The following is a 15,735-nucleotide window of genomic DNA, read 5'->3' as shown; positions in this document are numbered from 1 at the left end:
ATGTGACTATCTATTGTAACAATTTTAGTTACTGAATTACACGATTGTTATTTATTATTCTTGTTTTTATCATAGATTATGGATTTAAACTAGCTTGTTCAGGCTTCCAGAGCAAAACAATACCATGTATGACTTCTGCTAGCTGCAGAGGGAAACAAAAGGTCCCATTTTAGTTATATTATTCTCAATGAGGAAACTGCAATTCACAAAGTTTATATGAAGAGAGAATCATCCTTTGCTCCTTGAAGTTCTCCCAAATGACCTGTATTTTTGGTTCATTGAAAAGAGCTTCAGGGTCCTGACGAACCGCCCCTCCTGCCCATTAGTGCTGTGGAGGAAGGAGCCACTTCCTTTCTGTGTTCTCCGTAGACCCGTGAGCAGAAACGGCCTCGGTATGCAGAACGACGCCGGCGAGTTTGTGGACCTGTACGTGCTGCGGAAATGCTCCGCGAGCAACCGCATCATTGCTGCCAAGGACCACGCGTCCATCCAGATGAATGTGGCCGAGGTTGACAGGAGTACAGGCCGATTTAATGGTCATTTTAAAACCTACGGCATCGGCGGGGCCATTTGCAGGATGGGCGAGTCAGATGATTCTATTCTCCGATTGGCTAAGGCTGATGGAATTGTCTCAAAGAACTTTTGAGCCAGAAGAAATCGGGAATAATTTGTTATAAATAAAAGTGATAATAAGTAAAAAAAAAAAAAAAGAGTTTCAGGGAGGCATTCTGAAGAAAACATGATCTACTGGATGGTTCCCAAATCTTTTTGACATAAGAAATCCTAGATATTGGATGAAGATGGCTGAGTTTTAAACAACAGCCAAATAAATAAAGGGTAAAACAGCACTGTCTTTACTGTCACTATAACACAGATGATCGGCTTTTTGTAGTGACTGTCACTGCTTTTTCCCATACATATAAGCCTCACCTGAATCTGTCATGGCTCAATGGAAGTCTCCTGGAGCTGTTTCTGGATGTCTGATGTGGCCAGGATTAAAGCAAATTTTCCTGAAGCAAACCCAAGTGAAGTGGCCATGACCAATATAGTGGTCTAAATTGCTGGAAGGAATTGCCCTTGGGTCATCTGTAATTAGAGCAGGTGTCTGAGCTGGATCATATTTTCCAGGCAGTTGTGAGGAAAGCAGTCAGAGCTGTTAGGGTGACAGTTGAAACAATTACCTAAGAAAAAAGTGTTGGATTAATAGTTTGCCCAGCCTCTGAGAAAATGTCCAAGCTGTAGATGTGCTTGTCACCATGCTAATGGACATGCACTTCTAGAAGACTTGAAAAACATGGACAGTTTTAATTCCAATCTGGCCTCCATTTTGCCTTCAATCTGGGTTAGTCACTCGAGTCCACTCCATGAAAGTTGCCTGTAAGGCAGGGCATCAGAAAGGAAAAATCAGATAGCTGGCCAATTGGATTGGCCAACTGTTGGTGTCTGAGGGTTTTGGTCACTTAAGAAGAAAAGAAAACAGGCGTTAAGAGATGGCTCTGCCATTGAGAGCACTTAGTGCTTATAGGTTGTATGTAGCACCCATTCAAATGGTTCACAACCACCTGTAACTCCCATTCTAGGAGGTCCAATATTCTCTGGCCTTCACAAGCTCCTATACTCAGATAATACATACAATCATGCAGGTACACATAAATAATAAATCAATCCTTTAAAAAGAGAAAAAACACTAAGGGATTCTGTCGACCAATACAAATCTGAAAATAACATAATTCTTCAATAAATTTTACCTAATAGTGCTTAACTTCTAGCCAAATACTCATGATGGTGGTTGGGTCCTTCTGATCTTCCAGGACACATACTAGATTAGGAAGGACAACAACAAAAAAAAGCATACTTCATAGTATACAGAAAAGAATATAAAATTGGCCATGGTAGAAAGGGAAGTAGAAAGACATGTCCCGATCAAATCCAGTTTGCTCGACTCCCAGCAAGACTCCAATATTGAGTTGAAACAACTGCACACAGATGTGACAGTCAATGTCTGTTGTAATGCAGCACTTGGGCAACTGAGACATAAAAACCACAAGTTTAATGCCTGCTTGCGCTATATGATGAGTTCAAAGCCGGACTTGAGCTATATAACCTCACACTATAAAAGAAAGTCAAGAAGTAAAGAAAAGAACAGTTGTTGAAATAGTTTAGACATTCAAAAATAGTCAAGTGAGTCAGATCTTACTACCAATCATACTTTCTACAAATGTTCCTTCTCATTTTTAGAAATGTGTACTTGAACACAGTTTCATGCCTACTAAATGGATTCATAAAGATATTAATAAAATTGTAGAAAATATATAAGAAAATGCTGCTATTTTGTCCAAATATAAAGTGCAGTTTTCTTAGTTGTGTTCATAGTCAAATAACATGCAAATATATATTATAATATGTTCATTCCACTCAGTTCATAAACTACTAGCAAAGAAAATCACAAGACATTAACCAACTAGGTGTACTATATGCAAATCTATAATTGTGATGAATGAGGATGTGATTTTCTTGTCTAGGATATTAAAGATTTCATAATGGAAGTTTCTAAGTGCTTTTCAGTTTTCTTAAAATGAATGGAGGTACCTGAAATGTACCTTAACTTACTTAAGACATGTGCCTGCAAAGTGATTCTCATAACAATTGGCCATAGAAAAGATATAAAATGGGGTTGGGGATTTAGCTCAGTGGTAGAGCGCTTGCCTAGCAAGCGCAAGGCCCTGGGTTCGGTCCCCAGCTCTGGAAAAAAAAAGATATAAAATGTTGGACTGCCATAAATTCAAACTTTTATCAAGGTGGGAAAGAAAGAAATGCATTTAATTTGGAAATACACTGGGGATGAGACTAGAAAAAATTCAAACGGAGATTTCTATCTATGCTGTTTCTCCAACAGAGCTTGATTTTGGAAGATATGACGAAACACCATGACCAAAGTTAACTTAGTCTAGAAAGGATTTTTTCGTCTTACAGCTGTATTCCATCATTCGGGGAAGTCAGGTCAGGGACTGAAGTAGAGTCAACAGAGGACTGCTGCTTGCTGCCTTGTTTCCCATTGCTTGCCCAGCCTGCTTTGTATACAACTAAGGACCATCTGCCCAGCAGTGGACCACCCACAGAGGCCTGGGCCCTCACATATCAATCATCAATCAAGAAAATACTCCAAAGCCTTGCCTAACGGCCAGTCTTACAGAGGCATTTTGTATGTTGAGGTTCCTTCTTTCAGATGACCTTGACTTGCATCAAGCTGTCAAAAAAAAAACAAAAACAAAAATCACCTAACCAGCACAGACATTATGCGTAGGTTGTGAGACAACTCTCATTCAAGAAAGAAAAAAAGGGCTGTATTTGAAAATAAAATAGCTTCAGAGCACTTACAAACACACACACAGACACAGAGACACACTCACTCAGAGGTACCAGGAAAAGCATCAGGGTGAAACAGGACTCTCATTCCTTTACAGTAATCTCTCTAAATCTGTTTTTTTCTTTCCACAATTTCAATTGCCTGTTGTCAACCACGGTCCAAACTTATTAAATAAAAAATTCCAGAGATTGACAATTCATGAATCATAAATCACAAGCTGTTCTCAGTAATATACTAAATTCTTGTGCCGTCCCATATTGAGCCATCCCTTTGTCTAGTGCATTCCAGCTCTATCCGGATTCATTCATGAGTCAGTAACTATTTCAGGTGTCATATGAAGTGCTACAGTGCATGTGGGCAAATAACTGTTATTTTACTTAACAGATGGCCCCAAGGCACAAGATTAGTAATTCTGGAAATTTGGATATGGCAAAGAAAAATAAATCACACTGGGAAAAGACAATAGAAACAAGATACTCCCTACATTTTATGTAGACAATTTTTAAGTCAAAACTGTGGGAGTCAAACAATGCTTTTTCTTTTTAAATTGTTATACATTATGTACAAACTACTCATTTATTCGTTTCTACTAGTTTGTTAACAGTTTTGAACATTGGTCAGCTGATTTAAGAGTAGGGGAAAGACGCTATGGAACAACGAAGGTTCCCACTGGAAAATAAAACATTGCTAAGGCGCAGGGTGCTGGGGGCCGGGGCAGGGGCGTGGGGGGCGCGCGTGGAGGGGGCGGGGCACGGGGCGCGGGGGCGGGGCTCAGGAACCGTTAGTGTGTGTCCCGCGGCAAGAGCATCAAAGTTCAAGATGGCTGAACAGGAGTCAGCTGCTTCTGACCAGATCGTTGAGGCGTCGGAGGTTGTTGAGGCGTCAGAGGTTGCTGAGGCGTCGGAGAATGCTGAGGAGTCAGAGATCGTTGAGGTGTCGGAGGTCGTTGAGGTGTCGGAGGTCGTTGAGGCGTCGGAGATTGCTGAGGCGTCCGAGGTGGCTGAGGCCTCCGAGGTTGCTGAGGCGTCCGAGGTTGTTGAGGCGTCACAGGTCATTGAGGCGTCGGAGATTGCTGAGGCGTCGGAGATCGTTGAGATGTCGCAGGTCGTTGAGGTGTCGCAGGTCGTTGAGGCATCGGAGATCTTTGAGGTGTCGCAGGTCGTTGAGGCGTCGGAGATCGTTGAGGTGTCGCCAGTCGTTGAGGCGTCGGAGATCGTTGAGGTGTCGCAGGTCGTTGAGGCGTCGGAGATCTTTGAGGTGTCGCAGGTCGTTGAGGCTTCGGAGATTGCTGAGGTGTTGCAGGTTGTTGAGGCGTCGGAGATCGCTGAGGCGTCGGAGGTGGTTGCGGCGTCCCAGATTGTCGAGGGGTCGGAGATTGTTGAGGCATCGCAGATTGTTGAGGCGTCAGATGAGGTAAACTGCCCTACCCAAACTGAAGGGTTCGCTAAGCCCCGAAATTTTAAATTAATATGTGATGGATACTATCGGAGAATTTTAAGTAAAACAGTATTTGTTATAACTAAGAGACCCCCCCTTCAGTCCTGAGGAACTGAAAGGGCCTTGTTTGAGCGGCCTAATTCTATAATCTTAGTAAGCCGTCAGCATAAAGATGTTACCATCATAGCTCTTGAACTAAATACCAAAGAGATGTAATGTAATTTTGTGAAGTCACCCTGATAGGACTTGTTACTAATGACTGGGCCTGGTTGTGTTTGATTTAGGTGTCATGGCAACCTTTTTGAAGGCAGAAAAGATTAGAGCTGTTGATAAACGTAGGAATGGGATTCTCTGACTCATTTCAAACCAGAGACCGTTAACTGATGCCTTCAAAATCCTAAGGGTGGGGAAGTAGATGCAGTGGCGTGAATGCCTTGGTACCAGCATTTGTAGAGGTCAGAGGTCATCAGACTTGGCCTGCCGGAAGAGCGTTTAACTGCTCTGATCCTCTCTTTTCTGGTCCCTATGCCTATCATATCCTGAAAAAAAATGGAATCTGGGAGGCCAGAAAGAGCCCAGTTTCCACCTTAGAGGTTAGAGCCCCTCAGACCTTGAGGACTGAGGGAAGCAGGTGCTTCTGTAGGCTTGACCAAATCCCTACGGTGTGAAGGATAGTGCCTATTGCAGTAGTTTTCAACCTTGAAAAATGCTGTACCCTTTAATGCAGTGGTAACCTGCAACCATAAAATTATTTTCGTTCCTACTTCATAACTAAAATTTTATTACTGTTATGAGTTGTAATGTAAACAACGTAAATATTTTTGTTTTCAAATATATGATATGCGACCCCTGTGAAAGGATGGTTCGACCCCGAAGGAGTCGCAACCCACAGATTGAAAACCTCTGGTCTATTGGGTAGGGTTGCCAGATTTGCAAAAGATTTCATAATGTAGAGTTAAATTTGAAGGTCAGCTAAGCAGCAAATATTTTTGTGGTATGGCCTGTGTCAATGTGGTGATACACATTTGTTGTTAATGTGATATTCAAATATAACGGGCTGTTGTGTTTGCCAGAACCATGTTCACCCAGAGACAGAGTGGAGGAAGGGCCTCTGAGGGAATTCCAGGAAACTCAGAGGACCAGTGGTCTTTAAGGGGGAGTGAGGATGATCGGAGCGGGCCTGGAGGTGCAAGGTCTCTGAGCGTTGCTAGGGTGACTTCTCTGTACCTCTCCACCTCAGAGCCTGCGTGGGCCCTGGGTAGCCAAGCCCATACAGGTGGGGGCTGGCAGCTGGGAAGCCGCCCAGGCTGGGGAGCTGCACGCTAGGACCGCCTTCCATCCCCCACAGGGGTGGAGCCTGGTCGAGGTGGAAACCGCCTGCAGCTCTATCTCGGCGGTTGAAGAGCCGGTAGAGAAAATGGAGCCCAGCAAGATGGCGCCTCTCAAGAACGCTCCGAGGGATGCCTTGGTAAGCGCGAGGGGAGCGGGGCCAGGCGCACTCGATGGCATTGGAACCTGCGAGACAGGCCAGACCGAGCGCCTGGCGTGGGGGGGGCGAGTAGTGGGGCTCGCGCGCTGTTTGCAGCTGGGCGACGTGGCCAGGAAAGGGCAATGGGGTTCCCCTGTCTCCCGGGTGCTGTCCGTGCTTCTGGGGAGCCCCTCCAAAGGGCTGCCGCGGGGCTTTGTCTCGCTGGCGCGGGGCCGCCCCCACCCCCAAGTCTGCAGCTTCCTCGCTTCACTATGAGCCCTGACTGCGACATAGGTTCTGATGCTAGCTTCCCTCACTGACAGATCCGAAAATGACAGCCAGCTGGACCCACCCCTACCTCCTCTGCCTGGGAAGCCACTAAAGGCCATTCTTGTGCCTTTGCTCCCACCCTTGCTAAAAGTTTTCGGCATGAGCCTATGTCTGATTTTGTGTGATCACTGACAGATAGGCACTGGGAGAGGCACAAAGAGGAGCAGTTTGCTGCTTATTAAAATATGCCTTCAGCCCAGCCTTGATTTCTTTCACTTACATCGCGCGTCTGGCTTTTTTGTTTTTATTTGAATCCACAGGTGATGGCACAGATCCTGAAGGATATGGGAATCACAGATTATGAGCCAAGGGTTATAAATCAAATGTTGGAATTTGCCTTCCGTAAGTTATAAAGAAATGCATAAATAAATAAATAAATCCACCCAAAACCTGACCTCATGAATTAGAAAAGATCCTTTACTTTAAAACAAAATCACTTTAAAACAAAATCAGCTGTTACTAATCTAGAACTGAGTAAAGCAGTAAACAGGAGCACAAGCTAAGGGGCAGCAGTATTTAGATATAGCATGTCCATTTAAATAAAGTATGTGAATGGGACAATTAGTTATTAAAGCCAAAAATCATAAAAGTTCCAGAAATTAGTGGAACCTTTTAAAACAAGGAGTCATAAATAGTAAGATGCCTTTAGGTAGGGTTAGGGTTAGGGTTAGTCTTGGTGATGCACACTGTAATGTAGCCCTTGAGGAAAGGCAAGATGATCAGGCACTCCAGGCATCCCTTGGTTATATAATGAGGCTGGTATGGGCTACTTAAGATCCTGCCTTGAAATGTCTTCATTCACTAAAAAAATATTTTGCTCTTAAAGGATATGTGACTACAATTCTGGATGATGCAAAAATTTATTCAAGTCACGCTAAGAAACCTACTGTGGATGCAGATGATGTGAGACTGGCCATCCAGTGTCGGGCTGACCAGTCTTTTACCTCTCCTCCTCCAAGAGATGTGAGCAAACGTTTATTTGCAGTTATTCTTACTTACACTTTAAAAATTGTAGTCCTAATGAGGATTTTTCTCTTTTAGTTTTTACTGGATATTGCAAGGCAGAAGAATCAAACCCCTCTGCCGCTGATTAAACCATATGCAGGACCTAGATTGCCACCTGATAGATACTGCTTAACAGCTCCAAACTATAGGCTGAAGTCCTTAGTTAAAAAGGTAAGATTTTCTGGGCAGGTGTAGTAGCTCCTGCCTGTAATTCCAACAGTGGGGATGCTGAGGCAGTAGGATTAGGAGTTCAAGTTACATGAACTGCTTATGTCAAAACGAGAGACAAAGGAGTTTCAGTTAGCTTATGGAGGTTTTTTTTTCATTAATTTATTCACTTTATATCCAAGCTCCCCTCCTCCAAGCCCCCACACACACAGCTCCTACTCCCCCTCATCTCCCCTCCCCTTCTCCCTGAGAAAGGAAGACCCCTGCCTATCACCCCACCATGGCACATCGAGTCACTGCAGGACTAGGCGCATCCTCTCCCACTGAGGCCAGACAAGCGGCACAGTTAGAGGAACAGGATCCACAGGCAGGCAAGTGATTCAGGGATAGCCCCTGCTCCAGTTGTTTAGGACTCACATGAAGACCACACTGCACATCTGCTACATGTGTGGAGGGGGCCTAGGTCCAGCCCATGCTAGCACTTTGGTGGTTCAGTCTCTGGGAGCCTCCATGGGTCCAGGTTAGTTGACTCTGTCTTCCAGAGACCCTATCCCCTTCGGGTCCCTCAAGCTTATGTTTTTTAAAGGGTGAAAATAATAGGTAAACTTACAAAAAGCCAAATTCCTGTAGATGGTACATTAAAGGTTAAAATAATTCTTGGATTTTTTTTTCAGAGCTAGAAGAAATTTTATTATTTCATCTAACACAGTGGGGATTTTTCTTATTGTACAACTGAACCTGAGCTCATGGAGTCAGGGACAAAACTAGGACTGATTCCCAGATCTGGTAGCTAACAAACTTTCCAGGTCACCATAGCCTTTTGTGTGTGACATCCAGTAATGAAGGGAAGAAATGCCATTCATGACTAGATTTTTTTTTTTCAGACATATGGCCTAAGGCTCTCTGAGCACTGAAAAGAGAACTCTCCATATTGGGCCAACCTTGTTTTCTAAATTCTACTGTAAGTCAGTCCTAAATAAGACAGAGTTAAAATCCAGTATTATAATCCAAGTGAGCATTTGTCTACATTCGTAAGACTCTACCTTAAATATATAGAATTAATAGTGTCATGTGTATGTACATATGGATGAATGGATGCAAAATTCCGAATAATTGGTTTTAAAACAAGAGTTTGGTCCTCAGTGGTATGATGAAAAGAAAAAGAAAATACAATAAAAGCAATTATTTTTGCATTTATCATCCACTAATACCTCATATCAACAGTTATAATTTCCCTCTTCATCAGGTTTAGGTGTCAAATTGTTACCATCAAAACTAACTTGTTTTTAAATCCCCTAGGGACCTAACCAAGGAAGACTAGTTCCTAGATTAAGTGTCGGTGCGGTCAGTAGCAGACCTACTACTCCTACTGTAGGTGAGTGAAGCCTTTCTAAACAGTCAAAACAGCCTCTCAGCATTTGCTTTTGAACTAAGTCAAAATGAGAGTCATAAACTCCAATATGTTTACCACTGACAATTTTGCCTATCCTCTAGTTAAAAAAAAATATGAACATGTGTTTTAATCAAATTCAGTGGGAAAAAAAAAGCAGAAAGACTGACCTATCCAAAATGACATTAGGCCAGCCCTTGTTCATATAAATGTGATTCCAGAAACCCTTTACTCTTAGCTGTTTCCACCTTCTAATGGTCCAGGCTCCAAACACACCCAGGCCCACTACCTACATTGAGACATCTAAGCAAATGTCTCAATAAAGTGGGTACAGGTTCAAAGAAGCTTGGAATATACAAAAAGTTCAACATTCTTATTCTTTAATACTTACCTTTTAAAAAAGGACAAGGACCAGCCTGCGTAACATAGAAAGACCCCATCTCAAAAAAGAAAATCATACTAATTCTCCTATATTTGTCAGTGAGAGCCCTTGAAGCTGTGTCCTGAAATCAATTTGATAACTCTCGATCGTACTGTGGATATTTCTGACATATGATGTTCCAAGCCTCTTATATTTCTATGTCCAAGTTTTAGAATGGAATAATTCTCCAAAGATCCTTCTGTCTTTTTAGTGAATTATTTGTAGTGTTTTTTTTTAAATAAGGAGCTGGGCAGTGGTGGTACTCCAGAAGCAGAGGCAGGCAGGATTGTTCTGAGTTCAAGGTCAGCCTGGTCTACACAGAGAAAACCTGTCTCAAACCCCTATCCCCCAAAAGAAAAAAAAATTAAGTTTTCTGATTTTTTTCATGTTTTTAATTTAAAAAATCCTCCTTTTTACTTGTATTAACTTCACAACTCTTACTGTCTTTGAGTCTTATAAGTCTCATTATAGTTCTAGTACAAGACTAATTTTTTTAAAACTGGGTCTTACTCTGTGACCCAGGATAGCCTTAAACTTGCTATCCTTCAGCCTTCTGAGTGTTCAGATTACACTTGAGGAATACTGCCCAGCTAGCATTTGACCTTTAAGGTGTGAACGATCTCTCCATATTCTCAGGATATAAATTTACATGCCAGCATTTTTAAACTGTTAGGTGTGTAGCTCCAATAATCTACACATGACCTCCTGTGAACAGAAATTGGCATATAAAATCTGTGTAACTTTTCAGTCATACACTACTTACCTGGGTATTCACAGTAATTAAGGGAATATCACATTTTTGCTTATTTTGGAAGTTATCTTTGTTGCCCGGGCTCCTCTAAAATCCTAAACTCAAGTGTTCCACCTGCCCTGCCTCCAGAGTAGCCGCGCTAGACGGAGTGTACTGCTGCACTTCCAAACAACACAGCACAGTGATCAGTTTCAGTACCAGTTGCTCTTTTACATTACTTAGCCATCTGTGAAACACTTAGACTTTAACCACCTAGAATCCAAGTTTTAATCCAAACTTTCTACTTTAATGATGCCACCTTTAAAATTAAGCCAACTTACTTTTTCGTGTTTTTGGTTTTGTTTTTATTAATTAAAACACGTCCCCCTCCCCTTTGCCTCTGAGAGGGTGCTCACCTACCCACCCGTGCTTCCCCCCCAGCATCTCCCTTCCCTGTGACATCAATTACTTTTTTTCTTTTTTTTTATTTTTACATTTCAAATGTTATCCCCCTCCCAGTTTTCCCTCCCACAAGCCCCTATATCCTATCCCTTTCCCCTTCCCCGCTCCTCCCACCTCGATGAGGGCACTCACCTACTTGACCACCCACTCCTGCTTTAGCGACCTATGCTGGGTCTTCGAGCTGCCACAGGACCAAGGGCCTCCCCTCCCACTGATGCCAGATAAGGCAATCCTCTGCTACATATGCAGCTGGAGCCATGGTTGGTTGATATTTTAGTTCTTCCTATGGGGTTGCAAGCTCCTTCAGTCTTTTCCCTAACTTCTCTGTTGGGGTCCCCACGCTCAGTCCAGTGTTTAGCTGTGTACATCCGCATCTGTATTGGTCTGGCTCTGGCAGAACCTCTTAAGGAGACAGTTATGCCAGGCCTTTGTCACTAAGCAGTTCTTGGCATCAGCAAGTGTCTGAGTTTGGTGTCAGCAGACAGGATGGATCACTAGGTGGGGTGGTCTCTAGATGGCCTTTCCTTCAGTCTCTGCTCCATGCTTGTCCCTCCCTGCATTTCCTTTTGACAGGAGGAATTCTGGATTAATATTTTTTTTTGGTTCTTTTTTTCAGAGCTAGGGACCGAACCCAGGGCCTTGCGCTTCCTAGGCAAGCGCTCTACCACTGAGCTAAATCCCCAACCCCTGGATTAATATTTTTGAGGTGAATGGGTGGCACCATCCCTCAACCGGAGGCTGTGCCTATCCACTGGATATGGTCTCTACAGGTTCTATCTCCCCTTAGTTGGATATTTCCGCTGATGTCCTCCCTGTTGGGTCCTGGGAACCTCTTGGGTCCCTAGCATCTGAGACTTTCTAGTGGCTGCCCCCAGTCCCCCCTCCCTCACTGCTTCTTTCAAATCCCTGACCTTCTGTAGTTCCCCTGCAACTCCTCCAGTATCTGAACTGGCCCCCCTTTTCCCTCCCCTTCCTCTCTTCCTCCCAGATCCCTCTCAATCTACTTCCTGAGATTATTTTCTTCCCCCTTCTGAGTAGGACTGTAGCATTCATACTTTGGTGTGATCTCTCTTCTTGGGTTTCATATGGTCTATGATTTATATTGTGGTTATTCCAAGCTTCTTTTTGGCTAATATTCATTTATCAGTGAGTGCATACCATGTGTGGTCTTATGTGACTGGGTTACCTCACTCAGGATGATATTTTCCAGTTCCCTCCATTTGCCTATGAATTTCATAAAGTCATTGTTTTTGATAGCTGAGTAATAGTCCATTGTGTAGATGTACCACATTTTCTGTATCCATTCCTCTGTTGAAGGGCATCTGGGTTCTTTCCAGCTTCTGGCTATTATAAATAAGGCTGCTATAAACATAGTGGAGCATGTTCCCTGCAGCATCAATTACTTTTTTTAGGCACACAAAACATATTTACACTAAGGAAAAGTGAGGAAAACACTCCCCAGAATGAAGGGTTACGAAGAAGAATAGCCATTGTAAAAATCTTAAATTACTGTGCCTTCATCTCTGATGATACCTTCTCATCTCCCATGAGCCCTGGACTTTGAAGGTGGATTCCTATAAGCTATGGACTATAGAATATGAATGTGTACTCAGTCATCTAACTAGTACAATCTGTTCTTTTCAACTATAGCACCCCCACAAGCAGTATCTGTCCCAAATAAGGTTGCAACTCCAGTGTCAGTGACAAGCCAAAGATTTGCCGTGCAGATTCCAACTTCTCAGTCCACGCCTGCCAAACCAGGTAACATGGTACAGAGGAGGGGGACGGAATTCATGAAAAATTCTTAATTATGCAACAGTTTGTACTGCAGGGAGACTTTTTGTTTTAGCGTCACAACAGGAAAGTGACAGGTAAAGCTGCGAACCAGGGTTCTTCAAGCAAGGTCTGTACAATTGCATGAAGTTTACATATACCTAAAATTTCAGGATGAGGGCGATATATTGAGGTTCTCATCAAATTTTAAAATACTAGAAACTAAAGAAATGGGGGTTTGCAGATCTAAGATGTCTTCAGGGAAAAGCACTTTGAGTAAAACTCAAAAAACTAATAGTTTAGTCATGCATGTATGTGTATGATCCCAATGGCAATGTGGATGAAAATATGCCTTTATCCATGTCATAGGTGGCAGCTGGGGTTGGAATAATATAAATGGAAATAACACAGCAGTTTACTAATGTGTATGTTTAGACTGCACATCTTTTGAAACATATCTCCATAAAGAGACACCTTACATAAAAGTCGGGGCAGCAAGATGGCTCTTGGGGTAAGGGCACTTGCCACCAAGCTTTATGATGTGAGTTCAGTCCCCAGGACCCACAAGGTATAAAGAGAACTGACTCCTGAAAGTTGTTCTCTGACCTCCATATGTGTTTCATGGTACATACACACCTGAGCACGTACCTGCACACACAAGTCAATAAATGCAATTGGTTTGGAAAATGCCCTATAGGAGAAGCATGCCTCCTGGCCTTGCACGTGAATGCAGTGTGTTGAATGCTAAGTAAAAATGTAGACAATTAAAAATAAAACAAAATTTTGTTAATTTTGTAGTAGGTTTAGGGAGTTTTAATATTTATGTATACATACACCCAAACATCCTTATGCCTGGTTAATATCACTATTGGAAAATTTAAGATAAAAATCTTTCAGATTGAATTCCACTGTTAGTAATTACCCAAGTCTCTTCTATGATGTAGTTATGTGCTGTGCTATTGAAACTTGTCTAAAATTACATTCTGCTTTGTTGTCTATTTTTGGATCATGGGTAACTCATATCTGGGCTGTGGGGGGGGTCTCTTCTGTTTATAGCTCCTGCAGCGACTTCAGTCCAAAATGTTCTGATTAATCCTTCAATGATTGGGTCCAAAAATATTCTCATTACCACCAACATGGTTTCCTCACAGAGCACAGCCACTGACTCAAACCCACTGAAGAGGAAACATGATGATGATGATGATGACGACGACGATGATGATGACAATGACACTATGTAAGGAATAAAGTCTGTTCTGTATACATTAAAATTTTCCTGTGTTTGGGCCCATATGGTGGACTCAACAGCTTAGATCTTATAAGTTTTATCTTAGAAATGTAGTAGGAATATTTTTCACATTAGTTACATCGGGTAGGTTTTGTTACAATGAATATGTTTTCTCAGTAGGCTTCAGGTATACAAGCACTTGCTTCTAGACAGCTTCATTAATGTCGAGTCTTACCATGGCAGCTCTATTTTTAGAAGCAGTTTCTGCTATGTGTCACTGACAGCGGCACTTGGATTTCAGTTCCTGGTCTCCTCTATATTAAAACAGGACTTTCTTTTGATAGTGAACTATTCACACTGTCACTTTTTTGACCAAATCTCTCAGTTTGGGAAACTTTTTTTGTGAAACGGTGGATTTAGAAGTGTGCTAAATCCATTTTGAATGTATTTGGACTTTGGTCTTTTCTAATTCCCTATCTGGATCCCATTTGTTTTCTGTTCCCACCTCTCATCGCCTTAAGTCATTTGCCATTGCACTTAAATTTAATAGACTGTGACTAGAATTTGTAATATGCCCTAGATGCCTAGCCTTCTGCAGTCCCCTTGAACCTGAGTGTCGGCATTTACTCTTCTTCACTCGGTAACAGAGCATTTGGGTGTCAGCCCTTGCCTTTAACTCCTGTTAAGCTCTTCTCAATGACAGGCAGTTTTGCATCAGTTACATGCAGTTACCATGCATTCCAAATTGCTAGCTTCACAGTCTTTCATGTTTTTAATTTAAGATATAACTTTTAACCTGCCTTGATAAGTAACTTACACTGGACCCAGACAAAACCACTTAAGAGCTTTGTTTTTACCACCTGCATTCATTGATTTCATTCAGATCACCTTTCTAGCTTGCTGCTAAGGGTGTCATACCTAAGACCAAGCCTGAGGTAGATTTTAATGATTCTCTTTTCCTGTCAAGCCAGGAGGGAAAACAGATTAGTGTCATCTGACTCCAATTAGGTGTGCCCTACAGAATTTCCGAGCCATGTTTCTTTTTTTTTTTTTTCTTTTTTTTTCAGAGCTGGGGACCGAACCCAGCGCTCTACTACTGAGCTAAATCCCCACCCCCCCCTCCCAGCCATGTTTCTATACACCTTCTCCTACTTTGTTTTTATACATACCTACATGACTCATTGGAAACAACAGCAAAGCTTTTGTCAGAGTATAAAAAGTACCATTTTGATTGTATGTTGCACATAGCCAACATTGGAAAAACTTTCTGAAACCTTCATGAAACTTAGAATTTATAGCCATGGAACATCAAAAACTTACTAAGTATCAGCATAGGATGTTGTTTGACATGTGAAATAGATCAGTAACAAGGGAGAAATATTTTGTGCCAGTTTGAATTATCTAGGAAGGTTAGGGAAAGCTGATCTGATCAATATCATAAGAGATGTGCAGTATACAACACAATGTCAGGACTTGAATGTTCTCAGGGAGGCAGAATATCAGAAAGCCTAGGTTCTAGTATTAAGTTTCATTTACCAACAATGTGACCTTACTTTACCTCTGAGCCTTGTTCTCACTAGTAGTAGGGAAATAACATCTACCCTGCCTACCTCACAGAGATGTGAGGTTTTAGCTGGTGTGTGTGAAAGTTCAAGATTGTAAAAGCTATATAATTATTAATGTATTTGTTCCAACAATTATTAATAAAAATTTAACTTTAATCAGTGACCTTTCATTCTTTGACTGAAGGGATCCAAGAAAAGTAATTAAGGCAGCCATCTAGGAATTCAGATCTACTGATGTTGACAGCCTGTTTTTGCTGGGAATTAGCATTTGACTCATGGTAAAGAAAATGATGAAAATCAAAGAATATGGCTTTAAATCTTACAAACTTAAGATACTCTTTAGTGGGGATTTGTATATGTAGAGTTCTGTACTGAACTAAAACTAGTTTCA

At 42.1% G+C, this 15,735-nt stretch overlaps 1 protein-coding gene and 1 pseudogene across 3 annotated transcripts; both read left to right on the top strand.

Moving 5' to 3' along the window:
- Window positions 1–350: 350 nt before the first annotated feature.
- Window positions 351–710, top strand: LOC100359505 (40S ribosomal protein S21-like; annotated as a pseudogene). The gene has a single exon (XR_015647029.1). The product of XR_015647029.1 is annotated as a 40S ribosomal protein S21-like (transcript).
- A 5,489-nt stretch (window positions 711–6,199) lies between these two features.
- Window positions 6,200–15,500, top strand: Taf9b (TATA-box binding protein associated factor 9b). 2 transcript variants are annotated; one of them, XM_087599027.1, is made up of 7 exons: window positions 6,200–6,272; window positions 6,863–6,944; window positions 7,429–7,565; window positions 7,644–7,778; window positions 9,075–9,150; window positions 12,429–12,539; window positions 13,703–15,500. In XM_087599027.1, the coding sequence occupies exons 1-7, from the start codon at window positions 6,222–6,224 to the stop codon at window positions 13,714–13,716; spliced, it is 606 nt and encodes a 201-aa protein (XP_087455153.1). In that variant the 5' UTR covers window positions 6,200–6,221; the 3' UTR covers window positions 13,717–15,500. The 2 variants fall into 2 exon arrangements, with proteins under 2 accessions (XP_087455153.1, NP_598299.2); NM_133615.2 differs by having other exon boundaries at window positions 6,228–6,272; window positions 13,608–15,483.
- The last annotated feature ends 235 nt before the right edge of the window (window positions 15,501–15,735 follow it).

This window comes from Rattus norvegicus, chromosome X, assembly GCF_021556685.1.
Source record: "Rattus norvegicus strain SHRSP/BbbUtx chromosome X, alternate assembly SHRSP_T2T, whole genome shotgun sequence".
Taxonomy (NCBI): domain Eukaryota; kingdom Metazoa; phylum Chordata; class Mammalia; order Rodentia; family Muridae; genus Rattus; species Rattus norvegicus.
Note: the sequence above shows the minus strand (reverse complement) of the source record. Positions and strands in the feature narration are given on the sequence as shown.